The 27,447-nt window shown below is 51.3% G+C and overlaps 10 protein-coding genes across 10 annotated transcripts in view, besides 2 other annotated features; 4 read left to right on the top strand and 6 right to left on the bottom strand.

Annotated features, from left to right (window-relative positions):
- The window catches only part of NFIA_051490 (formin sepA), a gene marked incomplete at both ends in the record, with an annotated part of 5,561 nt that extends 2,408 nt beyond the window's left edge, over positions 1-3,153 (bottom strand). The window contains 3 exons of the mRNA XM_001257700.1: positions 1-49; positions 102-1,902; positions 1,958-3,153. The exon at positions 1-49 is cut by the window's left edge and continues 1,514 nt beyond it. Coding sequence (XP_001257701.1) covers positions 1-49; positions 102-1,902; positions 1,958-3,153 — 3,046 coding nt within the window. The remainder of the gene's footprint in view (positions 50-101; positions 1,903-1,957) is intronic.
- Positions 3,154-3,934: 781 nt separating this feature from the next.
- On the top strand, positions 3,935-4,436 carry NFIA_051480 (uncharacterized protein; the record flags this gene model as incomplete). Its single annotated transcript, XM_001257699.1, has 2 exons — positions 3,935-3,961; positions 4,023-4,436. 2 exons carry the CDS (start codon positions 3,935-3,937, stop codon positions 4,434-4,436), a joined length of 441 nt encoding a protein of 146 aa, XP_001257700.1.
- A 1,186-nt stretch (positions 4,437-5,622) lies between these two features.
- On the bottom strand, positions 5,623-7,062 carry fdh (formate dehydrogenase (NAD+) FDH1; the record flags this gene model as incomplete). Its single annotated transcript, XM_001257698.1, has 4 exons — positions 5,623-5,966; positions 6,023-6,567; positions 6,627-6,802; positions 6,874-7,062. The coding sequence occupies 4 exons, from the start codon at positions 7,060-7,062 to the stop codon at positions 5,623-5,625; spliced, it is 1,254 nt and encodes a 417-aa protein (XP_001257699.1).
- Positions 7,063-9,222: 2,160 nt separating this feature from the next.
- Positions 9,223-12,217, bottom strand: NFIA_051460 (leucine--tRNA ligase NAM2; the record flags this gene model as incomplete). The annotated part of the gene is made up of 3 exons (XM_001257697.1): positions 9,223-11,541; positions 11,593-11,733; positions 11,801-12,217. The coding sequence occupies 3 exons, from the start codon at positions 12,215-12,217 to the stop codon at positions 9,223-9,225; spliced, it is 2,877 nt and encodes a 958-aa protein (XP_001257698.1).
- Positions 12,218-12,694: 477 nt separating this feature from the next.
- Positions 12,695-13,626, bottom strand: NFIA_051450 (sucrase/ferredoxin-like domain-containing protein; the record flags this gene model as incomplete). Its single annotated transcript, XM_001257696.1, has 2 exons — positions 12,695-13,378; positions 13,432-13,626. The coding sequence occupies 2 exons, from the start codon at positions 13,624-13,626 to the stop codon at positions 12,695-12,697; spliced, it is 879 nt and encodes a 292-aa protein (XP_001257697.1).
- A 663-nt stretch (positions 13,627-14,289) lies between these two features.
- Positions 14,290-15,387, bottom strand: NFIA_051440 (CAAX prenyl protease RCE1; the record flags this gene model as incomplete). The annotated part of the gene is made up of 3 exons (XM_001257695.1): positions 14,290-14,826; positions 14,883-15,263; positions 15,322-15,387. 3 exons carry the CDS (start codon positions 15,385-15,387, stop codon positions 14,290-14,292), a joined length of 984 nt encoding a protein of 327 aa, XP_001257696.1.
- Positions 15,297-15,326: a microsatellite.
- Positions 15,388-17,862: 2,475 nt separating the features above from the next.
- Positions 17,863-17,910: a microsatellite.
- Positions 17,911-18,161: 251 nt separating this feature from the next.
- NFIA_051430 (putative serine-rich protein) lies at positions 18,162-20,386 on the top strand (the record flags this gene model as incomplete). The annotated part of the gene is made up of 3 exons (XM_001257694.1): positions 18,162-20,037; positions 20,099-20,292; positions 20,348-20,386. 3 exons carry the CDS (start codon positions 18,162-18,164, stop codon positions 20,384-20,386), a joined length of 2,109 nt encoding a protein of 702 aa, XP_001257695.1.
- Positions 20,387-21,346: 960 nt separating this feature from the next.
- NFIA_051420 (lysophospholipid acyltransferase) lies at positions 21,347-23,245 on the bottom strand (the record flags this gene model as incomplete). Its single annotated transcript, XM_001257693.1, has 4 exons — positions 21,347-21,828; positions 21,890-23,008; positions 23,081-23,125; positions 23,224-23,245. The coding sequence occupies 4 exons, from the start codon at positions 23,243-23,245 to the stop codon at positions 21,347-21,349; spliced, it is 1,668 nt and encodes a 555-aa protein (XP_001257694.1).
- Positions 23,246-23,679: 434 nt separating this feature from the next.
- NFIA_051410 (Sec1 family protein) lies at positions 23,680-25,595 on the top strand (the record flags this gene model as incomplete). The annotated part of the gene is made up of 3 exons (XM_001257692.1): positions 23,680-23,802; positions 23,872-24,897; positions 24,957-25,595. 3 exons carry the CDS (start codon positions 23,680-23,682, stop codon positions 25,593-25,595), a joined length of 1,788 nt encoding a protein of 595 aa, XP_001257693.1.
- Positions 25,596-25,892: 297 nt separating this feature from the next.
- On the top strand, positions 25,893-27,123 carry NFIA_051400 (SDR family oxidoreductase; the record flags this gene model as incomplete). Its single annotated transcript, XM_001257691.1, has 2 exons — positions 25,893-26,090; positions 26,155-27,123. The coding sequence occupies 2 exons, from the start codon at positions 25,893-25,895 to the stop codon at positions 27,121-27,123; spliced, it is 1,167 nt and encodes a 388-aa protein (XP_001257692.1).
- Between the last annotated feature and the right edge of the window lie 324 nt (positions 27,124-27,447).

The following is a 27,447-nucleotide window of genomic DNA, read 5'->3' as shown; positions in this document are numbered from 1 at the left end:
GGTGGGGGTGGGGGAGGAGGGGGAGGTGCAGGCACGGATACAGGTTTCTCTTCGGGCTTTTCAGCCTCGTCCTCGGGCTTGACTTTTTCATCCTGGCTGACCTGAGCCTCTTCAGTCTCGGGCTGAGTTGGTTGAGCATCAAACTCGTCGGCTTCGGCATCTTCAGCGTCGATCTTTGGAACCTTAGAAGCAATCTCCCCCAGCAAATCAGACGCTTGTTCCGGATCCATTCGGGGTCTTCCAAAGTTGACGAGAAGTGACCCATTCTGGTCCGATGGCCTCTCTTGACCGTTGGCAACATCCATCTCCGGAACATGGCTTCTCTTGCGATGAACAGAACCCAGAGCGCTAGTTTCCAAGTTTCGACGAGCTTGTTCCTGAAAGTCCTCAGGGTCAGGTTCGCCGTCCATCTGCTCCCGTAGCTCGCGCAGTCGGTCGGAAGGTCCATGTTGCCCCCAGACCTTGCCCTCCAGCTTGAATTGCGTCTTCGTCCGCTCAAGCTGTTTCTCCAACCGCTCCAACAGTCTTTCCCGGTCCAGGATACCCCTCATGTGCGATGGATCGGTCTCGGCCAGATTATTCTTCTTGGCATTCGACGCAGCGATATCCTGAGCGTCCCGGAGCATCAGATAGAGCTCTCTGGTTTCCAGTTCATTCCGCTGCAGCTCCTGAGCACGCAGCCGCTGAACATCGGCAAGCTCTGCCTTGAGTGCCTCGTTTTGCCTAGTCTGAAGTTCAATGATGCTCGTTTGTTCATCGATCTGCTTCTGCAGCTTCTTCACGAGACCATCTGCCCCCATCTCCACCTGCGCCTTCATCTCGTCCCGTTCCGCAATTGCGGCCTCCGCGATCTGCCGCGCCTCAAGGGACTCGTCGTATGCTCGCCTTGCCTCTGCATCAGTATGGAGCCTGTCCAGGAGACTTTGTACTGTAAAAGTCAATCCTTGCCGTAGATCCAGATCAGGTAGTCTCCGGTCCATGGCAACGTAGCTGAGCATGGCATCGACAAGCTGAAACATTCGAAGACCGTCCTCCCCAGAGTTTTCCCGTATGAGAAGCATGTGCTGCATAGCGGAAAGGAAGTAATCATTGGCACGAGTCCCATTGAGTCTGGTTAGAATGGCATCTGTGATTTGCAGGGGATCGCTCATGTCCTTCACCTCGCCCTCGATGCTATCCTTCATACTGCTACTCTCCCGCTGAAGGAGATCCTCGTAGTCAATGGCCTCATTTTCTCTGAACCGCTCGATCTGCTTATCGATGACCTCGTATTGGAAGCCTTCCATCTTCGTCAAGAGACGCTTGATGCCACAGGAGATGAACTGGGCCCGGATGTGGCATCGCAATTGTAGGTCATTTTCCGGCGCATCCACCAACATGTTGATGAGCATCATGGTTGAAACAGCATACTCCATGAGCAGATTCTCCATGCCAATGCCGCCGCTACGATACTCCTCGCTGGCACCGACTAAACTGCCCATTTTGCCCCGGCCGTCGATCGTCACCTCCACGATTCGCATCCAGGCGTCAAAGCGGCCAGTTTCACCGTGCTGATTCTTGACATGATCCATGGCCTGCAGCACCTTCTGATGGCCCTCCCCTTCCGCCCAGTGACATAGGAAGGTCAAGACCTCACTGACCAATTTCCTTGTGTTCAGCCGCGGAGATAATAGCGAGCTGATAAGAGCGATAATGACCTGTTGATGATTGATTGCGTCGTCCGCGCCATATTTGTTGTTCATAAGGGCCTTGAGACACTTGACAATATCGTACTCTCTATCCAAGTCCCGGTCGCCTGTCGGTGGTGCGGGGACAGGGCCCGAAGCTTTCCTGCGGTTGATCTTGGAGAGCACATTGGTCAAAGCGATTTGACCTTGTGCTTCGACAAAGGCTCTGACCCAACTGTCATCTTATTAGCGGGAGATAGAATGCTGCAAGCCTGTTGCAAGAAACCTACCTGATGGGTTGCGTTCGCAGACTGACACTCAAGCTGGCCAATTGCTTCGACGTGATACTGTCGTCCATGACCTTCTTCACATACCACTCCGGGCTCCCTTCTTCATCGGCCCGCTCGAGAATGCCGGTTGGACCGTCATGGCCGTGAGTTTGCCTTGCATTCTGCCTCCGCTTCTGTTCACCCTGCAGTTCCGTCAAGCGGTCCTGATGTACTAGTGTCCATTTCTTGGATGCGGGATACGCCAGCATCTGCCGCTTGGCCTGCTCTGGAAGGTTCTGCCAACCTCGCTTTTGCATCAAGTCAAGGAACAGCTGGTCCACTATGCGATCGTCCCTGGGTCGCGTGAGATACTGCTCGGGATTGAGGGCCGGTGCAGCAGGATGGGTAGCCAGCTGAGCAGCTTGCCATGCCGCTTGGGCGGTGGAGAATCGATTGGAGTTGCCGCTGCTTGGGAATAGAGTGCCACGGTCACCCGAATGCGATGTTGTGAGCGTCCGTGCTGAGCCGTCCGAAGAGATATAACTCGAGCCCCTTGTGTTGGAAGAGAGAGACGAATGGATGCTGGTCTGATCAAGGGACATCCGCGACGTCGATGATGAGTCCACAGTGGACGAAGAATTATGACTGAACCCAGCATTGGTGGCCGAACTGCCTGGTCTTGCCCACTGCTGATACCTCGTGCTCTTGTCTCCTGCAGTACTCCCGACCATAGACACATTGGACGCGTGCGGTGGGGGACGGGGCCCAGTAGGATGGGAAAAGGCGTTGTTTTCTCGTAGTCCCGTCGGGTTCCATGCTGGGTATTGATGAAAGTCACCGCCTCCCTTGGCAAGATGATTTGGCGACGGCTCCTTTCGCGGCGATGTCTCCGCCCTGGACAGATAATCTACCGGTATCGGAGACTTAGTATCGGCAGTAAGGCTCTCAAAGGGAATGGATGTTATGACACCGGCGGTCATCGAGATTCCGCTTGGATCGAAGTCGTGCGAGTAATCCACAGATTGGACGGATGATCGTTTCGAGTGCCGGGACGAACGGGATCCAGCAGCGTTTCCTGGGGGCGCGAGATTCTCCGACCCTCCATAACCCTCATACCGATCATCTACCGGCTTCTCCTTATGCAGCTTCCTCCCGAAAAATCCTTTGCCAGCCGAGGTTTGTCTCGATTTGTCGGATGCAGACGTGGTGGTTGGCATCTTGACGGGCGTCGCTGGGGAGATGCAAGGCGCAGCATGAGCGTTGTCCACAACTAGAAGATTTAAAACAGAAGCGTTGTCGCTGACAAGGTTGTTTTCAGAAACCGACGAACCCCGTTGCTGTCAAATCTGCGCAAGGGCGTCAACGACACCCAACTCAAATCCAATAAACCGTAGTTGGGACTCCTGACTACCTGACTAGCAGTTGAATACCCGCTGCGGAGCAGCGCTAGAACAGGAGGGGGGAGGGCGCCGAATAGTAACACTTTAAATCCTCCCTCCACTTCCGGACTGAATGCGTAAGATGCGCAACACCACAAGCGAGGGGTATCGGTCTCCCAAAAAGGGTGTGATCGCTTGTCCTGCTTGTGCGGGCACTATGATGATGCTAGAAACGTCGATTGCTTGTCAGGGTTAAAGCGCGGGCATTACTCGTTTAGGGGTGGGTGAGAGGCGGCTCTAGAACGCGGTAGGGGCCGCTTACTCACGTGACCATTCTCTCCGTTCAGGAGATAAAGTCACGTGTCATCATCCGCATCAGTCTGCAGCATGCACGACGCAGAGCAGGCTGTAAGAATAATCGTCAGCAGGTGTGGGCTACTGGGTGCCTGAATGGGAATTTACAGGAGATTTAGTCGCATTGCCTTATTCTTGTGTGATGGGAGCATGATGGCTTCATGTTGATCAGAGACCCGTCACCGTCATACTCCTGAGCCTATACCTGGGCTGTTGCCTATAGCTGTATACGCAACTCAAGCTATCACGTTGAGCCACGGTCAAGATGGGCTCCATGTCAAGTCTTGCCAAGGTGAGTTTTCTGCGGTGTCATATTCTGACGGGGTTGATTCTAATGATCTGTTCCTGCTCAGACCCTTCTTATACCCGCCGTAATCTCCCTGGCGCTCTATCTCCTCCTCTCATTCCTCATTGTCCCGTTCTTCCGTCGCTATCATCAACGCTACTCACAATATCTTCCGCTGCAAGCCATTTCTGCGCATACTTTGTCCTTGCGAGATCGTGTAGCTGATGCTGTCATGCGCTTCTTCCTGCCATCGACGTGGCGGCGGCAGACCGACGCACAACACGATAACATTAGCATATTTGACGAGGAGGGGGAAATCATGGTCGGGATTGATATGGATCCTTCTCGGAGGGAAGCGCTTGAACGACGGCGGGATACGGCTGACGCAAGTAGCCGACTCAGCCGGGACCTCGAGCAGGGGTTCATGGACGATAGCGATGATGACGGGGATGATCAGGGTCATTCAAGGGTCGGTCGATGATTTGTGATCGACTATTTGTTTGTCTTGCAGTTACAGCTGGCGTTTGGGTATATGCATATTAGACAGCGGAATGAAGACTGCAGTCTATTCTTCAGATATTGTCGCATGTATCTGATAGATGTCATCAAGAACTTTCCAACTTTCCGAAGTTAACATATAGCAGAACTCGTTAGAATGTTTGATAGACAGTAGATGCCCAAGTGACCTGTCCAGCAGACGTATACAATCCCCCGAATACCGTGGCAATATCGGATCAGAAGGCTGGCTAGGGACGCTAGGGTACATACCAAATGATGTTAGATGTGCGACGAATGCTGACTCCACAACACTAGATTTATCATTTACGCGTAGGACTCTATAACCTCGCTCGGGCATTGTAGCTTTCAATGGCATTGTTTATCCTATTGACTAACGTCCGAATCTTCATTTCGATTGTCCAAAGCAATGGCCGACCCCGCACGTTTCCTGCACAATACACACGAGGTAAACGGGGAGTCGTAGGTTTATGCATCGAAACAGAATGTATGCTCCATTGGGCTTGATACTCACATATATTTACAGGTATATAGTACTTCAACTGAAGTTGATAACTTGAGTGCCATGCAGTCCACTATGGCCTTGAGCTCCTAGCTTTCAGATCAAGGTGATTTGAGGAAAGTCCAGTTTTTGAAACAAAAATTGAATCGGCTCTCAACTATTGTGAGGGTAACAGATCATGCTTGTATTGGACTATTGACAGTATCATCATGGTTCCAAGGGAGCAAGATTGCGCCTACAGGTTAAACAACTCTAAAAGGGTTAAGCTTTACTGATCGACGACGGTCCCCACCAGCTAGTCCCAAGCCAAACAATGTATGCCAACCTGACAAGCACTGAGTAGTGAGGACACTGCACTGCCACAAACATCGCTGGGCATCTGTCGTGGGTGTCAAGCAATTAACCGCATACGTGGCTTGGTAGCTCGATCATAACACTACAATCAGCTACTAACCTTCCACTTCGAACCATACAATATTTAAGAGCAAGAACCGAGTTTGAACTCGCCCAGTAACCAACGGATTGAAGAAAGAGAAATGCCATTTAGGTATCATAAGATGGGTAAGTCACTCATAAAGGTGAGCCGAACCGAAGAAATGTGCAAGAATTAATACATTCAGTCATTCGCTTCATAAAGTGATTGTGACATTTACTTCTGTCTCTGACCGTAGGCCTTGGTGACGTAGTCACCGTCCTTGACGATGAGATCCTCAGGTTTGTAGTCGTGGCGACCGGAGAAGTAGCTGTCGAGGATGGCCTTGGTGCCCTGAGCGTAACGGATCTGGGCGTCGATCGAGGTACCGGACATGTGAGGAACCATGGCGTTACCACCGCCCCAAGGGCCCTGGACGTACCGAAGAGGGTGGTCCTTGGGGGCGGGCTGAGGGTACCAGACATCACCACCGTAGCCGCGGAGGTGGCCGGACTTGACGGCCTCGGCAACGTCCTCCTTGACAACAATAGCACCACGGGCAGTGTTGACGAGCCAAGAGCCTAGAGACAGTTAGCGGATATGGCGTTCGCGAGTGGAACATGATAGCAAAACCCACCCTTCTTCATCTTGGAGATGAGTTCCTTGTTGAAGAGCCCGCGAGTGCTCTCGTGCAGGGGGCAGTTGATGGTGACAACATCGCACTGGGCGAGCATCTCCTCGAGGTTCTCAACACGACGGCAGCCAATCTCCTTCTCAACCTCGGGCCGAAGGGGCTGGTAGTCGTAGTAGAGCAGCTCCTTGCAGTCGAAGGGCTTGAGACGGCGGAGCACACGTTCACCGATACGCCCAACAGCAACGGTTCCGACGACCTTGTTCTCGAGGTCGAACTCGTTCTTGGCGACGGCAGCAACATCCCATTCACCGTTGCGGATCTGCTCGTGGGCAGGGACGAAGTTGCGCACCAGTGTCAGAATGGTCATGACAACGTGCTCGGCGACAGAGACAACATTGCAGCCAGTGACTTCGGCGACAGTGATACCGCCGTTGGTCTTGTTGGCGGCATTGAGGTCGACATGGTCTGAACCAACACCGGCAGTGACGGCGAGCTTCAGGTTCTTGGCCTTGGCCAAGCGCTCTGCGGTGAGATAACCGGGGTGGAAACTACAACAGAAGGTCAGTAATTGCGCTCCAGTGTGAAGGACTCCAGATGGGACACGAACGGGGTGGTGATGATGACTTCGGCATCGACCAGCTCCTTGTCAAAAGTGGAGTTCTCGCCCTCCTTGTCGGACGTGGTGACCAGAGTGTGGCCCTGTTCCTCGATCCATTTTCTCAAACCAAGCTCATTCTCGGTGGTACCAAGAAGGCCAGGCTGCTGTTTGGCGTGCTCACCGCCCTATTTTCATCGTCGATCAGATTCCAGGCCGTGTCATATCGTAGCAAAAAGATGTTGTTGCGGGTACTTACGTCATAGAGGACCATAAGAACCTTGCCCTGCAGATTGGCGGAGGCTGTCAGCGTTCGTGCACCAGAGATGGAACCTCCCAGCGAAGCAGCCCGGAATGGACTGCTGGTGGGAGAAAAGGTTCCTTTGGTAGAAAGAAAAGAAGTGGCAGGCCGCCGCAGCTGACGGGACAAAGAACGGATAAATACCATTTTGAATTGAAGTTGATCGAGTTAGATAGGAAGAGGAAGGATGAATTGAGTGGTGAACCTAGGATTGAGGAGGGAGTCAGCACTCTATTTAAATCATCATTGACTTTACGCCTGGAGCCAGATAGTCAATGGTTATCGGACCATAGATTCCATGGCCGAGATGGAAGCATGATGCAGGGCGGGGGGGAAGCCGGATGGCAGTGGAAGGTGGGGAATCATCCTCTTCTAATTATGGCTATTCAGGTAGAACGAAGACCCAAGAGCGAAGAATGAGGAGAGGGTGTGACATATCAAGAGACTTACCGGATTCGGTCAAGCAAAGGAATGAGCAGAGACGATGCTGATGCTGATGAAGATATTGATACAGAGAAAAGGAGCATTCAGAACTACAGGGACATGGCCCCAAATATATAGATCTCTCTGGGTCCTTTATTAGACCCATTTTTATGGCGAACAGACTGGTGTAAACTGCCCCTCTCCAATTCTCAAAACACCACTGCTACTACTCCTATGCATAGTAGAACCATATTACCACATAGTAACCATCAAGGTATCGATGGATGTGGCACTATCCATTGGGGATGAGCGGAACTCCACCAGCCAGTGGGCCGTGCCAGAGCAACCTGGTTCACTCCAGAGGTAACATGGAAGACACCTCAAGTAACAAACAATACTACTAGTAGTTTACGGACGGATCGACGGAACCCATGGGAAAGTGGGTGGGATGATCGATTATTGGGTCTCTCCGCATGCGGGACGACAAGAGAGACAGTGCGAGTGGTTGGAGTTGGAGAGAGCTTTGACAGTTGGCGCTACTCGACAAATGATAGGATCATTATCCTAGTACCCAGCAATGATTGCTTATCTGGAATATGCATGTAATACTGGCACAAGTATCCTAATTGACATTATTGTGGTGCGACCAAGGTATGCTGCTACGTCTAAGCCTGACTCGAAAGACTATGGCAGTGCGGGGTTCAACAACGTACAATAATACAACAATTCAGATTGCTCTGATAATTACAGATAATTACAGACATCAATCTGGCGATTCTTACCTGCATATCCTTGCATAGCAGCGCCGAAAAAGCGTGCCTTGACCTCTTAGTGAGGGGTTTGGCAGATGAGAGGATACTGGGTCCAGCCTCATGCAGCAAACAGCCTTAGGAGGATGATCATGCATAGTCCACAACATTAGTCTTAAAAGAGTACACGTCAATCGCGGCTTATTCTCGGCCTTAACGATGTCAGTACATCTCTACCTCTACAGGTACCCCTCTGCTCATCCTAACAAACGGATGCCCTCAATACCCACCTCCTGCTTAAGCTGAGGGGATCGGTATGGCACTATTCCCAATCGAGACAGCTGTGCAACCCCTCATCACATCCTTACCACCCCCTCGTGAGGAGAAACCCCTCATACCCCGCACGGCCTCTTCAAATTTCATAGAGGTACGGAGTACAGAGTAGAGTATCTTCTGGGTACTGAGTCCACATTAAGTCAAACCACCCGAATCTGACTCGAGAAATTGCCGCTCGAACGGATGGACAATATCTGTCAAGAGCATCCAAATCATTCCGCAAAGTACCCTTGGAGTTGGTGTCTCAAAGACCCAATGCAATGCAGTTCTTCCGTAATCTTGGCTCTCAGCCAAGCTCGGCCCATTTATCAGAGCTCCAGATCTCCAACCAAAACGTCAACGCGAAAAAATTGATGCAAGTATCTATAATACTCTCATCCGAGATATTCCCAAGTTTCATCTGAATCTACAGATCCCATCAATCAAGCAATGGGCCTCATTGTTGAGATTGAGGGTATGATACCGAATGATACCGAATTAGACCATCACAGTCAGCTCCGCGATGGATGAGGGGAACGCCTCCGCCAGCTCCCCACTGTTCCTCACTCGACCGCGCAATAGACATACGCAAGTGCGGAACATGGGCGCATAAGCAATTGTTTCGACTTGTCAATCCCGGTTATTGTCGCTGAACCAGAAAAAGCATCAGGAAAGTTCAGAATTTCTTGCAAGAAAGATTTGGTTCCGTGATGCGGCATTCGTGAGATGAATCTACTATACTTCTAATGTACAATGACAATGTCTATACTACATAGGTACCCCCGGGCAATCTCCGGAGCGATTTCAGCAGCTTGCCAGTTTAGAAAACAATATTGACCAATTTGCCTCCTTTGACAACCACTACCCGTCTCCGCTTTTCCCAGTCGTTCTTCTCTCGCAACCAGACGCGGCCCTCGTCCGTTTCCAAAATTCGACTGATAATCCAGTCTTGTTCATCAGTGACTGCGCCAGAGTCACTGGATTCCGCAGATGTTGTGGGCGACAATCGTCGAGGAATAGTCACCGTGAAGCGTAGCTTTCCATTGATCTGAACAGCTACGATCTGGCCCCCGCGTGCGGATAGAACATCAGCCTGCTCAGAGGTCAAAAGGGGAGAAGGCCACGCGCAGTCGAAGATATCTGGTACACGGGCTCCAGTGCTCGCATTCTGGTCGATGAGTGTATCGTTCAGAACCTCCCAACATTCAGAGGCCAAGGCTGGGGCCACAGGAGCGAGAAGCCGGACAAGTGAGGAGACGCAAAGGTACAAAACCTGGGGAGATGTTGGGTTTGACGATGTCAATGTGTTCGTCAACTTGGTCAGGTCGGAGATGACGGTATTCAGACCGTACGGGTTGTTTTCTATGCAGTTGGTCACAGATACGATGGTCTGATGGGTGTGCAGAAGACCGTCAGCGTCACTATCACCAAGACCCTGCAACAGGGAGGGAAGCTTGGAGGTTGCGCCGGAAGATTTCTGCAGATCATTCTGCGAAACTGTAAACGATGCCAATGCCAGGCTTTGCTTGGCATCCAGCACAAGCTTCCAGAGCCGACCAAACCAACGCTCAATGCCCACAATCTTCGTGTCATCCCACTCCAGTACCTCGCTGACAGGCGCGGAGAAAAGAACATGTGCACGGGTGGCATCGGCACCATACTGTAGCGCGCAAGACGTGGGATCCACGCCGTTGTGCTTGCTCTTCGACATTTTTTCAAAAGAGATGTTTGGGGCGACTTGGGTGCCCTTGATGAGCGGCTTGTTCGGATTGGAAAGATCAACTTCCGACGGGAGTAGGAATCGACCAGTGGACGGCTCAGTATACGTCTTTCCGTGGACCATACCCTGGGTCAGGACTGTCTTGAACGGTTCTGAAGGCCCCAAGACGTCGCCAGTCCGAGCAATCTCCGGAAACAACTCCGTCTGGGAAAGGAATTTGTAGATAAATCGAGCATACAGCAAGTGCAGGATAGCGTGCTCGACGCCGCCAATGTAGATATCGACCGGTCGCGCTGCTGAAGGAGAAAACGGCTGCTCCTTGTTGTGGGCGTCCAGAAAGCGGAGGTAGTACCAGGACGAGTCAACGAAGGTATCCATCGTGTCTGTGTCGCGCTTTGCAGGCCCGCTGCAACTTGGGCATTTTGTGTTGACCCAGTCCTGCGACGACTCGAGCGGATTGCCCTTTTTCCCTTTGAGCCAGTCATCCTCAATTTTGGGTAGTCGGACGGGAAGCTGGTCCTCCGGCACAGGCACGGGGCCACAGCTCTCACAGTGAATGATGGGAATGGGGGCTCCCCAGTAGCGCTGCCTACTGATCAGCCAGTCCCTGAGTCTCCACTGCTCTACGAAATCACCATGGCCGACTCCTTTGAGGTCGGTAACGATCTGATTCTTGGCTTCACGGGAGTGGAGGCCCTGGTATTTCCAGCATCTCGAGGTAAGGATTCCTTCTTGGGTAAATGCTTTCATGTCGTTTGGAGGTGTGACAGTCCCTGTGCTGTCGTTGTTTGGGTTAGGCGAGTGTTCCGGTTCGATAACGACTGGAATTGATTCGGAATTGGTGTTCTCTTTGAAGAACGCCAAGTCTCTAGAGTCATGACCTGGAACTCCCATAACGGCTCCCTCACCGTAGTCACTGAGGACATAAGGGGCCACAAAGATAGGCAATCTCCTCGCAATGTGAGGACTTTCCTTGTCAATGATATGCAACGGATTTGAAGCAGTCACATCCGACAGCTTGTAACCCACCTTGGAGTCCGGTGGAAGTGAAGCTGCTTCATCGAGAAATTTCCGCAAGGCCGCATCCTTCTCTGCAGCCTCAAGGACAATAGGGTGGTCCAAAGAGAGAGCGATGTATTCAACTCCGTACAAGGTATCTGGGCGTGTGGTGAAAACATTGACATGTAGACTGGCATCACCGCTCCCGTCAACAGCTACCGGGAATCTGATTTTCGCACCGTATGACTTGCCCAGCCAGTTGCGCTGCATAGTCAATACCCGCTCAGGCCAAGCCCCGGTTAAGGAGTCCAGATCCTTCAGTAACATTTCCTTGAAATCTGTGATTCGGAAGAACCATTGTTTTAACTTCAACTTTTCAACCTTTGCCCCTGAGCGCCATGAGAAACCATTGGCATCAACCTGGAGACGTTAGCCTGAAGAGGAATCTATCTCAAAGCGTAACAGTCACACCTGCTCGTTCGCAAGCACCGTCTTATCAACCGGGTCGTAATTGACGAGCGCCTCTGCCTGATAGGCAAGACCTTTCTGATACAACATCAGGAATATCCGCTGAGTGTGTTCGTAGAACTCGGGCGAGCACGTCGCCAATTCCTAGAGCCCGCATTGCAGCTGGTCAACGAGAGTCAACTAGTCTAATTGAGACGTATCCGACACATACCCGATCCCAGTCAAAAGATGTCGATATGCTGCGTAACTGCTCCTTCATCTTCGCGATATTCTGCTTCGTCCACTCGGCCGGGTCAATCCCGCGTTCGATCGCCGCATTCTCCGCCGGTAACCCGAACGCATCCCAGCCCATCGGATGGAGAACCTCATGCCCTCGCATACGATAGAACCTCGCCAATACATCGGAGATCGTGTAGACCCGTAAATGACCCATATGTAATGTCCCCGAGGGGTAGGGAAACATGGAGAGGATGTACGACTTTGGTCTGTTGCCCCGGTTTTCTTTGTTCGCGCCGTCGGGCAAGGACCGCGGTCCCTCCGCTTGCCACTTCTCCTGCCATTTTCTATCAATTGCTGGCAGGTCGAGTTTCCTGGATATCGGAGTCGCTGACGTCGTCGCAAGTCGCATGAAATTGCTTAAGACCGGGCGGTGGGCAGCGCATCTCCATCGGCCTTGTATGAAGACGGTCGGGCTGAATCGTAGTCGGGATATGGAATGCATGATCGCTTTTTGACCATCGTATGGTGCAGAGCAATTGATCACTCGGCCATTGAGGCAAATCGTATCTGACAATGGAGCTGAGATCGAAGCATGACCCAGAGTCTCATCACTGAAAGTCTGGATACTCTGTACTCCGACGATGATTTTCGGCTCCGGCAAGTTCACACCCCAAACTGGATTAGTGCCGAGCTAGCTGGTTTGGGACGGAATCCCTTGCAAATGAGGCAATCAGCTTGTATTTGTTGATCAGTTGCATGACAGGAAGTCTATCTGCTCGTCCAGAGAATTTCGGCGGTAAAGAACGCCGAATGGGCAATTCATGATCTATCTAGCATCTATATATACACGTGTGATCTGACTGAAGAATCTATATCCTGTACAACTCTATACTCGTAGTATATCACCATTGCGATCAATCCCACCCCGGAAATGATCGAGTACCACTCTTCCACTCATTATAGTCTCATCTATAATGCCCTGGACATGCTTGGGTTCAACCCGTCCATACCAAATACCCTTACCCGCCAGCGGATGAGGGGAGCCACCTGCCTTCATCCCGGGAGGAACGTACACAATCACATTTCCAGCATATTTGTGGCCACCGACATGACTGATCAGTCCAATATGGGCATGCTCGGGGCTGTCAGTAGGATTACCGTCCGCTCCGGCGGGTGAGAAACCCCGCGCACGTAAGACGCGGCTGAACTCCTTTTCAAGCATAGGTGCCATGACTCCGCAGCGCATGTCACGCCCACCATGCCCGCATATCAATACAACAGGAGAGTACTGGATGTCGATGGCACCTGGGAAACTGGACTCAAGTTCGGGCTTGCGGGTTAGTTCCGCCCGCTTGGATTCGGGGAGGGAATCTTGCATAGGATTCAGCTGTTCCGGGAGAAGAAAGGCTTGGACGAACGTTGCGAGATCTGTCTGCACATTCTGCTCCTCGGAGACGTCCACTGAGATTGAAGGAATGTATTTGAATCGGGGAAAAAGAAAGGCCGAGGCGGTAGAAGTGGAGGACGAAGAGGAAAGCGATGAGTTCGAAACCAAGACGTTATTGAACGGCTACCGAATCACTTTTTGTCAGCGCTTGTAGAACAGCAGCAAGCGAAACTTACATCTGCATAGCGCCCACCACGGCCCATCAGCTTCTTCAAGCCTCTCACTAGCTCTCCCCAGCTTTGACCCTTGCCATCGTCCTCAATGCGACTCTCCCAATCTCTCTGTCCAGTGCAGATAACGACCTGCTGGGTGTATGCTGCCATTGTTCCGTTCAATTGCTGGTCAAAGTCGATCGGGAGCCCTTCGGGCATAGCTGGTGTAGCAGGACATGAGCAGGCTGGCTCTGGACATTTCTCAGTCACAGGAAAAGGTGGCGGTATATTGAGAGGAGCACGTAGATTTGAGCGGGAAATGCGGGAAGAGAAGAACCGAGCTGGTGTTGTGGTCTTGCCGCACCCACTTATGAGTGAGCGGCAATTCGTCAATCGTGGCCTCATGAAGTATGCTGGTTTAGGTTATGCGCGAGGGTTTAATTGTAGAGGTACTTTGAGAACTTTGCAGATAAACCAGCGGATTATGACCTGATATGAGGCAAGCCAACACAAATTACAACAAGTGTGTCCGAGGCCCACTCGGAGATAACGGAGATTTCTCTTGTCTGCTCAGTCCGGCTACTAGACAAAGGACGTTGAATATTCCTTTCAATTCTCCTACAAACTTATAAATAGAAGCATATTAGGCACTCATAATTATCATTATAAAACTGTCATGCTGTCGTAACACGCTTCATACAAAGGTCATGTCAACATCACTCAACAGATATCCACTTGCTCGTGTTATCGCAATATGGCGCAGTGAGACACAGCATTAACATCATATATAGGATGAAATATCAAAACAGGAGAAATAAAAAGCTAATAGTGAATATCCTGATGTATGTTCTCAAAGCGGAGAAGCGCCAAAGAACCATGCGATCACTTGGACCCTCCTGTAAACGCAGCAAGCGCATTTGGCGAGTCAGTTAGCGGCCATAGGGCGTAATAGAAGGCAATCGCCCCTGATACAAGGAGTACATAGTACCCAACTGTCCAGCCCAGGCCCAGTTTACCATAAGCGGCGTATGCATTCTTCACATCGGAGTCTTCTTTGCCTTTACCCAAGTGCGGTCCGATGGGGGCACCTGCCTCGACCCTTCCCCACAGTCGGGGAAGTCCGCACCAGTTGCAGAAGCTGTGCGCGAGAATGACTGCCAGCAAAGATCCCGTTCGGAGATACAGGAAGGTGGCATACCAACCGAAGATGGTAGTGTAGCCAAACTGGAACACCGATCGGAACAATGCTGCAAAGATCGAAGTATCTGGATGCGTCAAGCGGAACTCATAAAAATGGTGCACATGTGCGATTCCAAAATAAAGAGGCGCCACAAAAACAATGTGGCCCGGGGTGTCCTTCGCTAGGAGATGGAGAGGTACAATGGCGGACCGAAACATAATCTCCTCGGTAATGGGACCCTGCATGTTTTGTAAGCCACAGTTGCTATGAGTTCCTGTACTCGAGTTCTACTCACAGCGACGTAATTCCGCCATCCAATCCAACCATGGAGAGTCTCGGAGATTCTGCTTCCTTTGAGCCAGTCTTTCCATTCCCCTTCGGCAATGCCACGCTCAAAAAGAGGTCCCGTAAACAGGATAGCTGTCAGAAGCCAGGCCCGGCAGATGTCCCAGAGGTTGATAGGCCACCACCCCAGAAGCCTCACAGCCTCTGGGATTGAAGCATGGTTCTTAGCTACGATCAGCCATAGAACCGCAAGAGTGCCCAGGGAACAAGACCAGGACACCGCCCTGATCCTTGCTCGAATCACAGAGGGAGCATCTCGACTGAGCGTCTGAGAGGGGCGCGTAGTTGGCGATATGTAGAATGGTGCCACGTAGAGTAAAGTTAGGAGCACCTGTAGTGGGAGTTAGTTGCACGCTTGTATAGACCATGAAATTCACCATGAAATTCACGATGAGCCTCCATCTTTGTGTTCTCTGGCAATCAACTCTCATACTGAAATGAAACACACTGCTCATTTACTTGAGATATGCATGAGGAATGAAAGCGCTAGGACCAGCGATACATACCGAGAAGAAAGCGGCTGTGTGGATCGAAATGACAGGCTCGTCTGGTGTGGGATAGTTAGAGACCAGCATGCAAATGCTGTAACGAGAGATTACCATGAGTTTTAGTATAAAGCGTTCGAAGACGCGCCAGGAGTCCAACAGGAGCCATGTCACTTAAGGCAGTGGTAGCAGTGTATCGGACTTATGCCTGATCTGCAAAAGTGTTGGACAGATTCACGTGCAAGTAAACAAGCAGTACGGAAACAGGCTGGCAATCAGAGATTACACGGGCTCGACCTTTCAGCAAAAATAGAAAGACGATGATGGTTATCCTGAGACCGTAATTGCTGAAATGTGATGCATCAGGCCAGCTTTACAGCAAGTTTGGATGTGAAGCATGAAGCGACTGTCCAACAAAGAAAAAGCAAGCCAGAAATAAGGCGAGGAGTTTTGTGCCTGATTTCAGAGGCATCCACTATTATTGTCTGACACCCACAATATAACCGAATCGGGAATACTGGATCTTCTTCCCGCCTCTCCAGCTTCTAGACCTCGACACTCTGTGCTTTCTGTATATGCATCTACGACATTGAGAAAAGATGCTGCTCCTGAACCCCGCATCATCTAGTTGGTCCTTTTTGTCCAGCTTCTGTTCTGGATTTGGATGGCCGCAGTTGATTAAGCCACTCGAAAGAGTCAAAGGGTGGCAACTCGAGGAAACTAAATCGGTAGACAAGATCCACTGGTGAGTTGGCAGCCTTACTGCATGGGACTAAATTAGTCGCTTCGAAAGTGTCATTTTGTCCTCTGAAACAGCCTCCTTATTGGACCTTTACCATCGCGAGAATGACCAAATTGCTGATTCCCCTGCCAATCAAACTTCTTGATCTTCTAGATCCTCAAATCGTCGGGGATCGAGGGAAAATCGAAGTGTTTTAGCCCAACGATTATTACGGAGTACTGAAGCTGTCAACTAGATCCACCCATGGTTCATTTCGTGGCTTTCCGTCTAATCTCATCTTGAGTCCTCGAGGTTCGAGAACTGGAAAGTCAGATCGGCTCCGTGAACTTCCCCCGTGAGATCGGCCGCGGCAAGTCTACAACGTATTATTGCCCTCGTGGAGGCTCAGACGTGACGAGTGTCTCTCGTGTACAGGAAGTCACAGACTTACAGGTGGATGTCCTGCGTCTGCATGCCCTACTCATGCTTTCTTAGAGCCAGTGGTACTCCGTACCTTGCATATATTTGCAGCCAATACTCCGTACAGAGTAATTCCATGGAGGACTGTGGAAGCTGATCATATCTGCAACCTGCAAATGCTCGAAGGTTACGAAAGTCCAGCAATACCAGTCTCCTGAAGTAATGTTCTCGACGGCTCCCCTTATCCGACCCCTATCGTCGCACTCTTGGTCCGTGTCCAACCTCAACACCGAATAGTGATCATCACCGAGCGAAATGAGTCTCAGATCGTCTAATTCAGCAAGTGAAACAATGATTCGTGCCTGTTCCTGATAATTTTACCTGAGGATCATGACGATGAGGATTATTATTAGATTCCGATGATCCGTTACCGCTCTCTTGGTTCAAGCTGACTACTTACGGAGTACCCTGAGACGAACTCGCCGCGAACCTCTTCGGTCTCCTCTATCCTTGGGGAAATTTGTGCAGTCCTCAGGTTCCAGGCGTCTATGATCACCCCTAGACGATATTACGACTAGTACTATGGAGTATTGTGTACCAATTCCGCGTACTTTCCCACAGAGGACAAACATAACAAGTATCTTGGTCCAAAAGGGCGAGCTGTTACAAAGATCATCCCTGCTTCGCTTTCTTTTCATTTCCACCAACCAATTGGATGGTTTCAGAGCACTGCTTTTAAGGCGTGCAGCTGCATCCTCCTGGCAGGAAAAGGCAGCAAACGAAAGGTCAGTTTGTGTCCGTAATCTGCCCGCTTGGCTGCCACAGCCCCCTCCAGCGTCTCCACAAGGTCCGAAATGGCTTACGGCCTGCGGCTACTCCGTAAACAGCCCGCTAACGCCGGGCTTTTCACCGCCAGCGGAGCAACGAGATTCCATATAAATGATATCGCCCACTGAGTGCCGCTCGTGCCTTGCATGCTTTACTTATTCTGATGGGTTTTCCGTGTTTCAGGTTGTCGTTCGTCGTTTTCCAGTCGTTGTGCTTTCTGTCGCTCTTTTAGAGACACTCGTTTGAGTGCTGCTTCTCGGTCTCTTCAGTTCAACCGCTCTTTGCACCTTCAATTCTTCAACTTACTTTCACTCCACCAGTTCGGCTTGACTCCTTATTCCAACTGTGGGCGAGAATCGTTTCCGTCATCACAAATACGCTCTTTTCGGTCGTCTTGCCATTGAATTGGACTTATATTTCGCATTGGGTTTTGGTTGTATCAAAGCATTCCTTATTGCATCACAGCGCTATAGACCACAACAAACAACAGCAACAATAACAACAACACAATAGCAGCAGCAGCATACCTACATACCTCGCCAGCTTCACCAGTTGTCCCATCAGACCAACAAAGCAACCCAGTCAAACCCGATCAGCAGTATCGTGTACTACCAACTTTTGCATTCTTTCCGATCTCGACTTTGCCTCGGTCAACCGCATGGTCGGCTTAATTACCTTCTGTTCTTCACACTCATTTCGCTATCGCTACTTTTGACTAATTAATTAATATTCTGCCGGTGTTTCCTGATAATATGAAATAATCAACCCAAACAACATGCGCTCAACTGAACCCTCAACAAGTAGCTCTCCTCGACGGAGAGCTCTCCATGAGCGCAGTGCATCCCAAACGAACGAGACGTCTCCACCGCCGCCCTCCTTGCGGATCGTCAGGGACAAGGACCACGAAGACGAAGCACACGATGTTTACTCAGCCACTCCGTTTCCGACCAAACCGGAGCACATCCTGTTACCACGACCTGGCAAAGGGCAAGAATATGTTCATTATCCGGAGTTCCACGCCGGCGAGGCGCATGATCAGTCAACTGCTACATTGTCATCCAACGCCAGCCGAGCCGCCGATAGTAGTTTGCTCGAGCAGTCTGTCGGTGATCCGTGGGATATATCGTCCACAATTGATCCCGGAAATACTCCCTCACAGGTGTGGGAAGATGACCCTAAATCCAGCAATTCTTCTCTTCCTCAGCCAATTCTTCCGGGAGACAAATCGGCCTATAATAGGTCCGTTGGGAGTTCAGATGCTGGGTATTCCGACGAGGACTTGATGGTGCTCCCTACAGCAGCTCCCAGCATTAAACCCGTCGTGTCGGAAACTCCAGGACCGTCCCGCCAACCGTCAGGTGCTCAACATGCGTCTTCGAGCGGATCAAGCCCTAACGTCGTGACCATTGGACCGCCGTCAAGTCCCAGCTTTGTTGCCCTCGACAACTCCAGCTTGAACTTTGTCCGGATTGGTCCTTCCTCAAACCCGGATTCCGCCACGCGTTCTAACTCGCTGACATCCTTGAACTCTATGGGGACTGTTATCAGACATATTGGTGCCGCTCCGTGGATTCACGGATCTTCCGAAGAGCAGAGTTCTCGTTCACAATCTTTCCGATCTACTCCTCCATACCATCCATCAGTGCGATCAAACTCTACCTCCACCCGACCTCGCGGCCGCAGTCATTCTCGGTCCCTTACTTCATCTTCTCGCAGCGGGCCACCCTCGGTCATCCAGGCTATTGTGGATAGTGGCGTGTTTATCCAGTATCCCACAATCCTTGCTCCCTCATCATCAGGTTCATGGGTGGATACTTCACAATCCGCCAACTCGTCCGATCGTAATCTCCAAGAACTCACCCCCGACCAATCATCTGACCGCTTCAAGTCCCATTTGTCAACCGTCACATCTAGGTGGTCCGCCGAGCTGGACTCCAGCTTTGCTTCCGGGGCCGATGAGCCCAGCGAAATGTCGGCTGCAGAGCCGTCCAGGCCCTCGGCTGCACTCGTCCGCCAGAGACCGGGATCGTCCTCGTTGTGGTTGGTAAGCGACTCAGACAGAGATGAGCATCTGGACCATCTGTCAAATCTACCAGCTCGTCCCACCAATCCAGCTGTCCCAAGCAGTCTTTCTTCGGAGTCGAGGAAAAGTAGCTTGCGCAGCAACAGTAATAAGCGACCGGGAACTAGCTCAAGCTTTGTCTACAACATACTTCCGACTTGGGCAAAGATGTACTATGGTCTGGATGGACAGACCGTGAACTCTGCGCTGTCGGTGATTGATGGGAGCCGCCCGCCCACTGCCCGCCCTGCGACGTCCAACTCACAAGCTCTACGGCATATTCCAACAGCATCAGGCCGATCGAGAGCTCCAACCAATGAAACAATGGGGAGCGTGCGTTGGATGGCCCCGCCTGACCCTCGCGATCCTCGAAGCCATTGGGTCAAAGGCCCAGAGACCGACCAGCTATCGGACGCAAACAACCGGCTACGACACAGTTGGTCACCGCACTTGTATCCCGACAAGCGGGCTGTTGGGCAAAAAGGCAAGCCATGGACCGCGCCTTCTATGGATTCTCGGACAGAGCCCTTGCTGGGACGAAGGAACATGCAAGTATGGTCCTTTTGCCTGGGGTTCGTTTTCCCACTTGGTAAGTTCGCTTGTTGCCCTGAACCTCCATTGTGCAAACCGCTGACAACGCCGTGCTTTAGCCTGGTTCATCGCCGCATTCCTTCCATTGCCGGAGAAGCCGGATGCAGTGTTGGACGAGAACGGACCCGAACTGGAGATGGCCCTCAAGATGCGGCTTCATGAACTTGGGCGAAGGCGTTACGAGAACGCTCGATGGTGGAGGAATCTCAATCGATGGATGACTCCTTTAGGGTTGGTAATAATCGCCATTGTTGTAAGTTTATTAAGCAAGGTATCTCTTTCTGAGCCGCAACTAACTAGCCCTCCAGATAACGCTGGCTGTTGTCGGCAGTACAGTTGGCTTCTAAATTGCAACTTCTCGATGCGCTTCAACTTCGGCCTGTCCTGTATCCCCTCACCCCGGCGGTCGACCTATCATTTCCCCAGGCTACGCCTGATATCCTGCACCTTGTCGATTGGATCGACGACTCTTTCATAATTCGGTACTCAGGAGTTGACTCTCTCCAGTCCGCCACACCCTTCTGGTCTCCTTCTTCTTCCGCTCCCGGTACTGGTTGCTCGGTTCGCCTTCATCCGAAACCGAAAAATTCAACTTGATACGACTGTACGACACGTCACGATGCATATAATGTTTTGTTTAGACTTCTTGCATTTCACTTTTTTCTTTCTGATCCTGCCTAATTTACCCCTCGGTTAACGGTGTGTTTCAGTGCACCCACAGCGAATTTGGCGCACCAGGCGATGGAATAATTAGGGTTTACGAACCGGTTACGGATATATGCCATTTCTTTGGACCTATATATTACTGCATCTTGTACTTTCCGAGATTCATGTACTGTATTCATGTACATAGCGTTGCATTTGGAGCCTGACCTAGATTTTTCATTTAGGATCATGACCAATGGGAACACTTCAGACGGACTTCGGCTTGAGGCAGTATGAGTATGACCTAGGCTGCACGCACAATGCTAAGAGGATGAAATCAGTGAAATTATTATTGGTAACTCCGGCAGGTTATACAATATCCGACCCTCTCTCACAGCTGCCCATAACAATAGACCCCCATTATAGTATAACCAGGAAGTGAGGGAAAGCAAATTGAACACACGGCAACAAGCAAAAAGGGCGCTTCTGCGCTAACAATAGTAAGTCTAGTACAACAATATTCGCACGTGAGTCTAATCGTTTCGTCGTCCAAGACAACCTAAACCGAACAGTGATTCGCGGCAAGATGACTTCGAGACAGGAATCTCGAGTCGAGAGCTCCCGCCGCCGTGCCGCATACTTCCCACCACAGCGAGGAATCATCACGAGATCTTCCGACCAAGCTTGTCCTCCACGGCGGCCTTCAGTTCCTCGCCGGTTGGCATCCCGACCACACTGCCACGTCTTCTTCGCGCCTCAAGCTCAGCCTTGATTTCCTGGACTGCATCATCGAATTCCCGAGCCGGGTCATTCGGGAGACCGAGGGTCGGTTGTTGGAGACTTTCCATGCTGACAGTGCGTGGGACGTGGGGCTTGTTGCGCTTCTTCAAAGATCGGACAAGATATCCCTTTGCCGGGCTCGCGAAGAAGATGATGGACAGGATGTTTCCAATAATGCCGTAGAAATACACGCTCCGCCAGACCTGGATGGACGAGCTGAACGAAAGGAAGATGAACGGCATCACGACGAAGGACATGGTTAGTTGCGTAACAAACCAGCTGAAGATATCATAATAGCGTTTGGTAGGCAGAGGCTTAGCGCCATCGGGAGTCAAGAAGAACGGACGGATATAACGCCGGAAGTCTGCAATGAGATGAGCGGAAATGCCCAGAGAATGGGAGAAAAGCACCGGCTGTATACTTACTTTTGGCTCCTGTTTGGACAAAAGACCCCAGGATAAACGTCATGTAGTAGCCAGGGTAAAATCCGTGCCAAAATGCGCTGGTTGTGAATGTGGCCAGGCTGGCTCGGAAACCGGGCTTCTTTCCCTTGGGTGTTACACGCAGGTAAACATAGTTGCGAAGCCAGTGGTTCGTGTTCTTGTTCCAGCTCCCCAAGTATCCATGTGAGTTTTGGGCCGTCTCAAGGCTCCAGGGGTCAATGTTCTCCAAGCGGTTCCAGAAGACCTTGCCTGTCTTAGGATCAAAGCCATTGTATCCGAGTCCAGATAGAATGCAGGCACCTTCGGTAAGAGACCATACCCCGTAATATTTCGTTCGTGTGGTGAATCCGAGCATATGAAGAATCCAGACTCGTCGGAGGAATGAATAGCTCATGAAGGATTCTCCAAGCACCGTCCCCTTATTGTAGAGAGAGCCCAATTGCAAGAATACAAAGATCCATCCCAAACCCATCAAAGCCTTCTTGGTGGCAGGCGTACCGCTGCGGGGAATTTTCCGCTTCTTCCGGGTTGGAGGCACCTTGGACGGATCAGTTCCGGGGGGCACCTCGAAAAGTGTCGTATCAAGCCACCGCCTATAGTCCACATATTCGAAAGACGGACCCCCGAATAAGGACGGAAAGAACAAAACGTATCCCGCATAGTCTAGGATGCTGGGGAAGTGTGCAATAGCAGCATACTTTTGCGGATCTGACAGCTTGTCTTGCGGTAAACGGCCGTCGTGAATGTTCCAGCAGAAGGAAGAAAGTTTCATGACGAGTACCATTTGTGCGCCGGTGATATCAATCGCTTGAGGATCGTCAACCATCTGCCGGTAAATGTGGCTGATGGACATATGGCCCATCAAAAAGATAAAGCCGATCCATGGCATCAGCGAGCCGTCTATGTAGTGTGCGATGGCGTAGGTGCCAGCAGCACTGTAGAGCAGAGTGCGCAAACCATCCCACAGATCGAATAAACCGACCATGTAGAACAAGGAAACGGCGATAATGAAGACATTTTTCTTCCAGGGGTGAGCGTCAGGAATTCTCTTAAGCAGACCGGCCAAAGGGTAGGAGAGCAGGAATGATGCAATAAGCTTGACTGTAGTTCCGAGGGGGAAAAATAATCATTAACAACAGAGCTATGTTGAAAGAAGCTTAGGAGATAACTTACGCTCATCCACCGAAGCTCCTGTGAGCCTTGCAGGATACCCGAATACTATACACGATCAACATCATCAGTATCTGCCTTTTTTGAGGTACCTTGGATGCAATGTGAATTGTTGGGATTTAGCGGTGGGGAGCCTTTCAACATACTAGTATCGACGTAAGGTAACATTATTGGCGGTATAGTTCATGAAAAGAACTTTACAAGATGAGAAAAATAAAAAGAAGGACGGAGAAGATCCGTAACTAGGTGAAGGATCGTTCTAGGACGACATGGATGCGAAAAGGATATGTTCATCAGGTTACAGATAGAAATGAAAGAATAGAGAAGCACATGGCATGAAATCATCGCGAGTGGAGAGCTTCACATGGCTTGGCTTAACAAGTAACTCCCATTCCCCCTTGTGGTCTGTCTCTGTCTTATGACGCATCCAACGCACTTCTATCTACTCTACCAGAGGTATTTGCTAATCATTGATCCAACTAACTATTGGCTTTTCTACCTTAACTTGATCTGCTGAGTTTCTATATCCGATATTTCGTCAAAACACTTACAACACCCCACATAGCCAACGCGCCCACTTGGGCTGCATCATCACCACTATCATGGACGTCGTTGCTGCAGTATCCGGGTACATCTCCAAGATGGTCACCACGGGAGATACAGCATCGGCAACAGGATCTTCATCGTCAACCAAGATGAAGATCTTGCTACTCGACAGTGAGACAGTGGGATCTGCGTTCTACTGCCGAGTGCAGTGAAAGCTCAATTTGGAGGCTGACTCTTATAATGCACAGATGCCCATTGTATCGACGGCTATCACACAATCAGCGCTTTTGAGTCATGAAGTATACCTGATCGATCGCCTGGACAATGCCGCCCGCGAAAGGATGCGACATTTGCGCTGTCTGTGCTTCGTGCGCCCGTCCCCGACTTCCATCCAATTCCTCATCGACGAGCTTCGTGAGCCCAAGTACGGAGAGTACCATATTTACCTGAGCAATATTATTCGCAAGTCTTCCTTGGAGCGACTGGCAGAAGCAGATGGGCATGAAGTGGTGCGCGTGGTGCAGGAGCACTTTGCCGACTTCCTTGTCGTCAACCCCGACCTGTGTTCCCTGAACCTCGGGTTTCCTAACCAGCGATTGTGGAGCCACTCGCCGGACCTGTGGAATGCAGACGCTTTGCAGCGAGCGACGGAAGGCGTGATTGCCCTGTTGCTGGCGCTCAAGAAAACCCCTCTGATCCGCTACGAGAAGAACAGCTTGTTGGCTAAGAAATTAGCTACAGAGGTCCGCTACCAGGTGACCCAGGAGGAGCAGTTGTTCAATTTCAGGAAGACCGACACGCCTCCTATCCTGCTTATTCTGGACCGGAGAGACGACCCCATCACACCTTTATTGACGCAGTGGACGTACCAGGCGATGGTTCACGAATTACTGGGAATCACCAACGGAAGAGTAGACCTGCGCGATGTGCCTGACATTCGGCCCGAGCTTCGGGAAATCGTCCTTTCGCAGGATCAAGATCCGTTCTTTAAGAAGAACATGTATCAGAATTTTGGCGACCTGGGTCAGAACATCAAGGAGTATGTTGAGCAGTATCAGACGAAGACTCAGAACACCATGAACATCGAGTCCATTGCAGACATGAAGCGCTTCGTGGAAGATTACCCTGAGTTCCGCAAACTCTCCGGTAATGTGAGCAAGCACGTCACGCTGGTCGGCGAGCTCAGCCGACGAGTGGGGGAGGATAACCTACTCGACGTTAGTGAGTTGGAGCAGAGTTTGGCCTGCAATGACAATCACGCGAATGACCTCAAGGTATGTCGCGGCCTGAGCCTCTAATACTTAGTACAGTCAATACTCATGAATCGTTGTAGACACTACAGAGAATCATTCAGCTACCGACGGTACCGGCGGATAACAAGATCCGCTTGGTAGCCTTATACGCCCTCCGATACGAAAAGCAGCCTTCCAATGCCCTTCCGGTTCTGCTTGACCTCTTGGTCACAGCAGGGGATGTTCCCTCCTACAAGGTCAATATCATACCGAAGCTTCTTGCCTATCATCACTCTCTCCAGGCGCCCCCTGTTGCGGGTGGCTTCTCGGATCTTTTCGAATCAGCCTCGTTATTCTCAGGGGCTCGGGACCGCTTCAAGGGGCTCAAAGGTGTCGAGAATGTATACACACAACATTCACCGCGACTTGAGGTGACACTACAAAATCTCATCAAAGGCAGATTGAAAGAATTACAGTACCCCTTCCTGGAAGGCAGTAGCCACATTCGGGAGAAGCCACAGGACATCATCATCTTTATGATCGGCGGTGCAACCTACGAAGAGGCCAAGATGGTGGCCCAAGTCAACGCCAGCTCACCTGGAGTGCGTGTGGTATTAGGAGGCACCACCATCCACAACAGTACTTCCTTCTTGGAAGAAGTTGACGATGCTGTGAGCGGGTGGCCTGAGCCCGGCCCTTCCACAGCCGCTGGACGGCTTCGGAGAGAGATCGGACGATAGATGCCGATCAAATTGTCTGCCTTACGGAGTACAGTTCGTCACTGGGCGCTGGCGATTGACAAATGGCGGCATTCTTCTGCTAAAGTAAATAGTTATTATATCCCTGATGATGCCATTGATCTCACAGTTCATGAATAGAATGAGAGAGCATAAATAAGTAAAAGTCGATTTTGTTTACTCGCGGAAATAAGCTGGCCGGTATGCCTGTATAGAGTGCGTAGTTGTGTCAACCCCTGGATTTTGCCTGTGGAGATATTCCATCAACCTCCGTCATCCTTACTACCCCCACCTACAGCCATGTCATGGACACACTCCCCTGACTCCCATATCCCGGGGCAACAATATTACTCCTCGATGGATATTCATCCTTCACCACCCAAGCCGATTAATGCTTTGTCGCCTTCTGCAACCGCCGCCCGAGAACCGAAACTCCAGCTCCCCTCTACAACCGATCCCCCAGGGCCGCAGAACCCGCCTAAGCAGCTCGTATGGCTGGTACGTCTACCACTATTCTTGTTCGAATTGCATTGTGCGCACTGACAATGTGCTGGACCGGTAGATCTTCGGCTCCACAGGCCATATGGGCCGTTCACTCGTCAAGACCGCCCTATGTCGCAATGACCTCGTCGCAGCGGTCGGACGCACATTCGAGAACAGCCCCGAATCAATGAAGAAGCTGGAAGAGGAACACGAGAACTGCCTCGGGCTGCTATGCGACGTTCGCGCGCGCGAAACAGTCAAGAAGGTCATCGACCGGACGATCGAGCGGTTCGGGCGCATCGACATTGTCGCCAACTGCGCCGGGTACGGCGTGATCGGCGCGTGCGAGGACCAGGACGAGTACGAGATCCGCGACCAGTTCGAGACGAATTTCACGGGGACCCTGAACATGATCCAGCTGTCGCTGCCGCATTTCCGCGAGCGCCGGTCGGGCCGGTATCTGATCTTTAGCTCGACGTCGGGCGCGCTGGGCGTGCCGGGGTTGGGGCCGTACTGTGCGTCGAAGTACGCGGTGGAGGGCCTGATGGAGAGCATGCTGTACGAGGTGGACAGTTTTAATATCAAGGGGACGCTCGTGGAGCCGGGCCATATGCGCCGCGACGACGTGGGGGATCTTGTCTCGCACACTGCTACCATGCCCAGTAACGAGCATAACCTTGCGTCGCCGCTGCCGCTGTACGGCCACTTCTTCGTCAAGCAGCCTAGCGAGCCGTATAATACCCCCACGGCGCCTGCGGCGCATGCAAGGCGCATGCTGATGTGGCTGGGCGATAAGCAGCCCGCCAGTGCGGTCAAGGCGGCCCATCTGGTTTGGCAGCTGGGCCATTGCTCCTATCCTCCGCTGAGACTGGTCCTGGGGACCTACGCGGTTGAGAGCATCCGCGACAGACTCAAGTGCATCATCGAGGAGATCGAGGACTGGAAGTATCTCAGCTTCCCTGTGGGCGATCAGCCGGGCTCCTCTACCGGGAAAGACAAGCCATCAACGGAGAGCAGTCACAAACATGATCGAGAAACGGCCACCTGATCGAGCATGGTTTTGTCCTTTGCGACTATCGTATATTTCAATTTGAACGTTGTCCTGCCGCTGCTCCTTAGGCAATAAGACTGGACAAGTATCCAGCTCCATCGTGGGAATTCCGGTTGAGCGACTGTGAGCCCGTCTGGCCACTGAAGGCTTTCACTCACCCTCCCCTGAAGGGCACATCTGGAGGATTTATTATGATCCTCTTGGTCTCTGCGAAGCACTTTGCCGCTTGAGTACATCCGAGGTCCTCGTATATATACATATATGCATGTTGCATTCCTGTAATACGTGCTGGAGACTTCACGTATGGATTCTCATCTCAGG

The sequence above is a fragment of the Aspergillus fischeri genome, genomic scaffold (genome assembly GCF_000149645.3).
Source record: "Aspergillus fischeri NRRL 181 1099437636266 genomic scaffold, whole genome shotgun sequence".
Lineage (NCBI taxonomy): Eukaryota > Fungi > Ascomycota > Eurotiomycetes > Eurotiales > Aspergillaceae > Aspergillus > Aspergillus fischeri.
The sequence above is the reverse complement of the archived record's forward strand: the minus strand, read 5'-3'. Positions and strand labels throughout refer to the sequence as shown.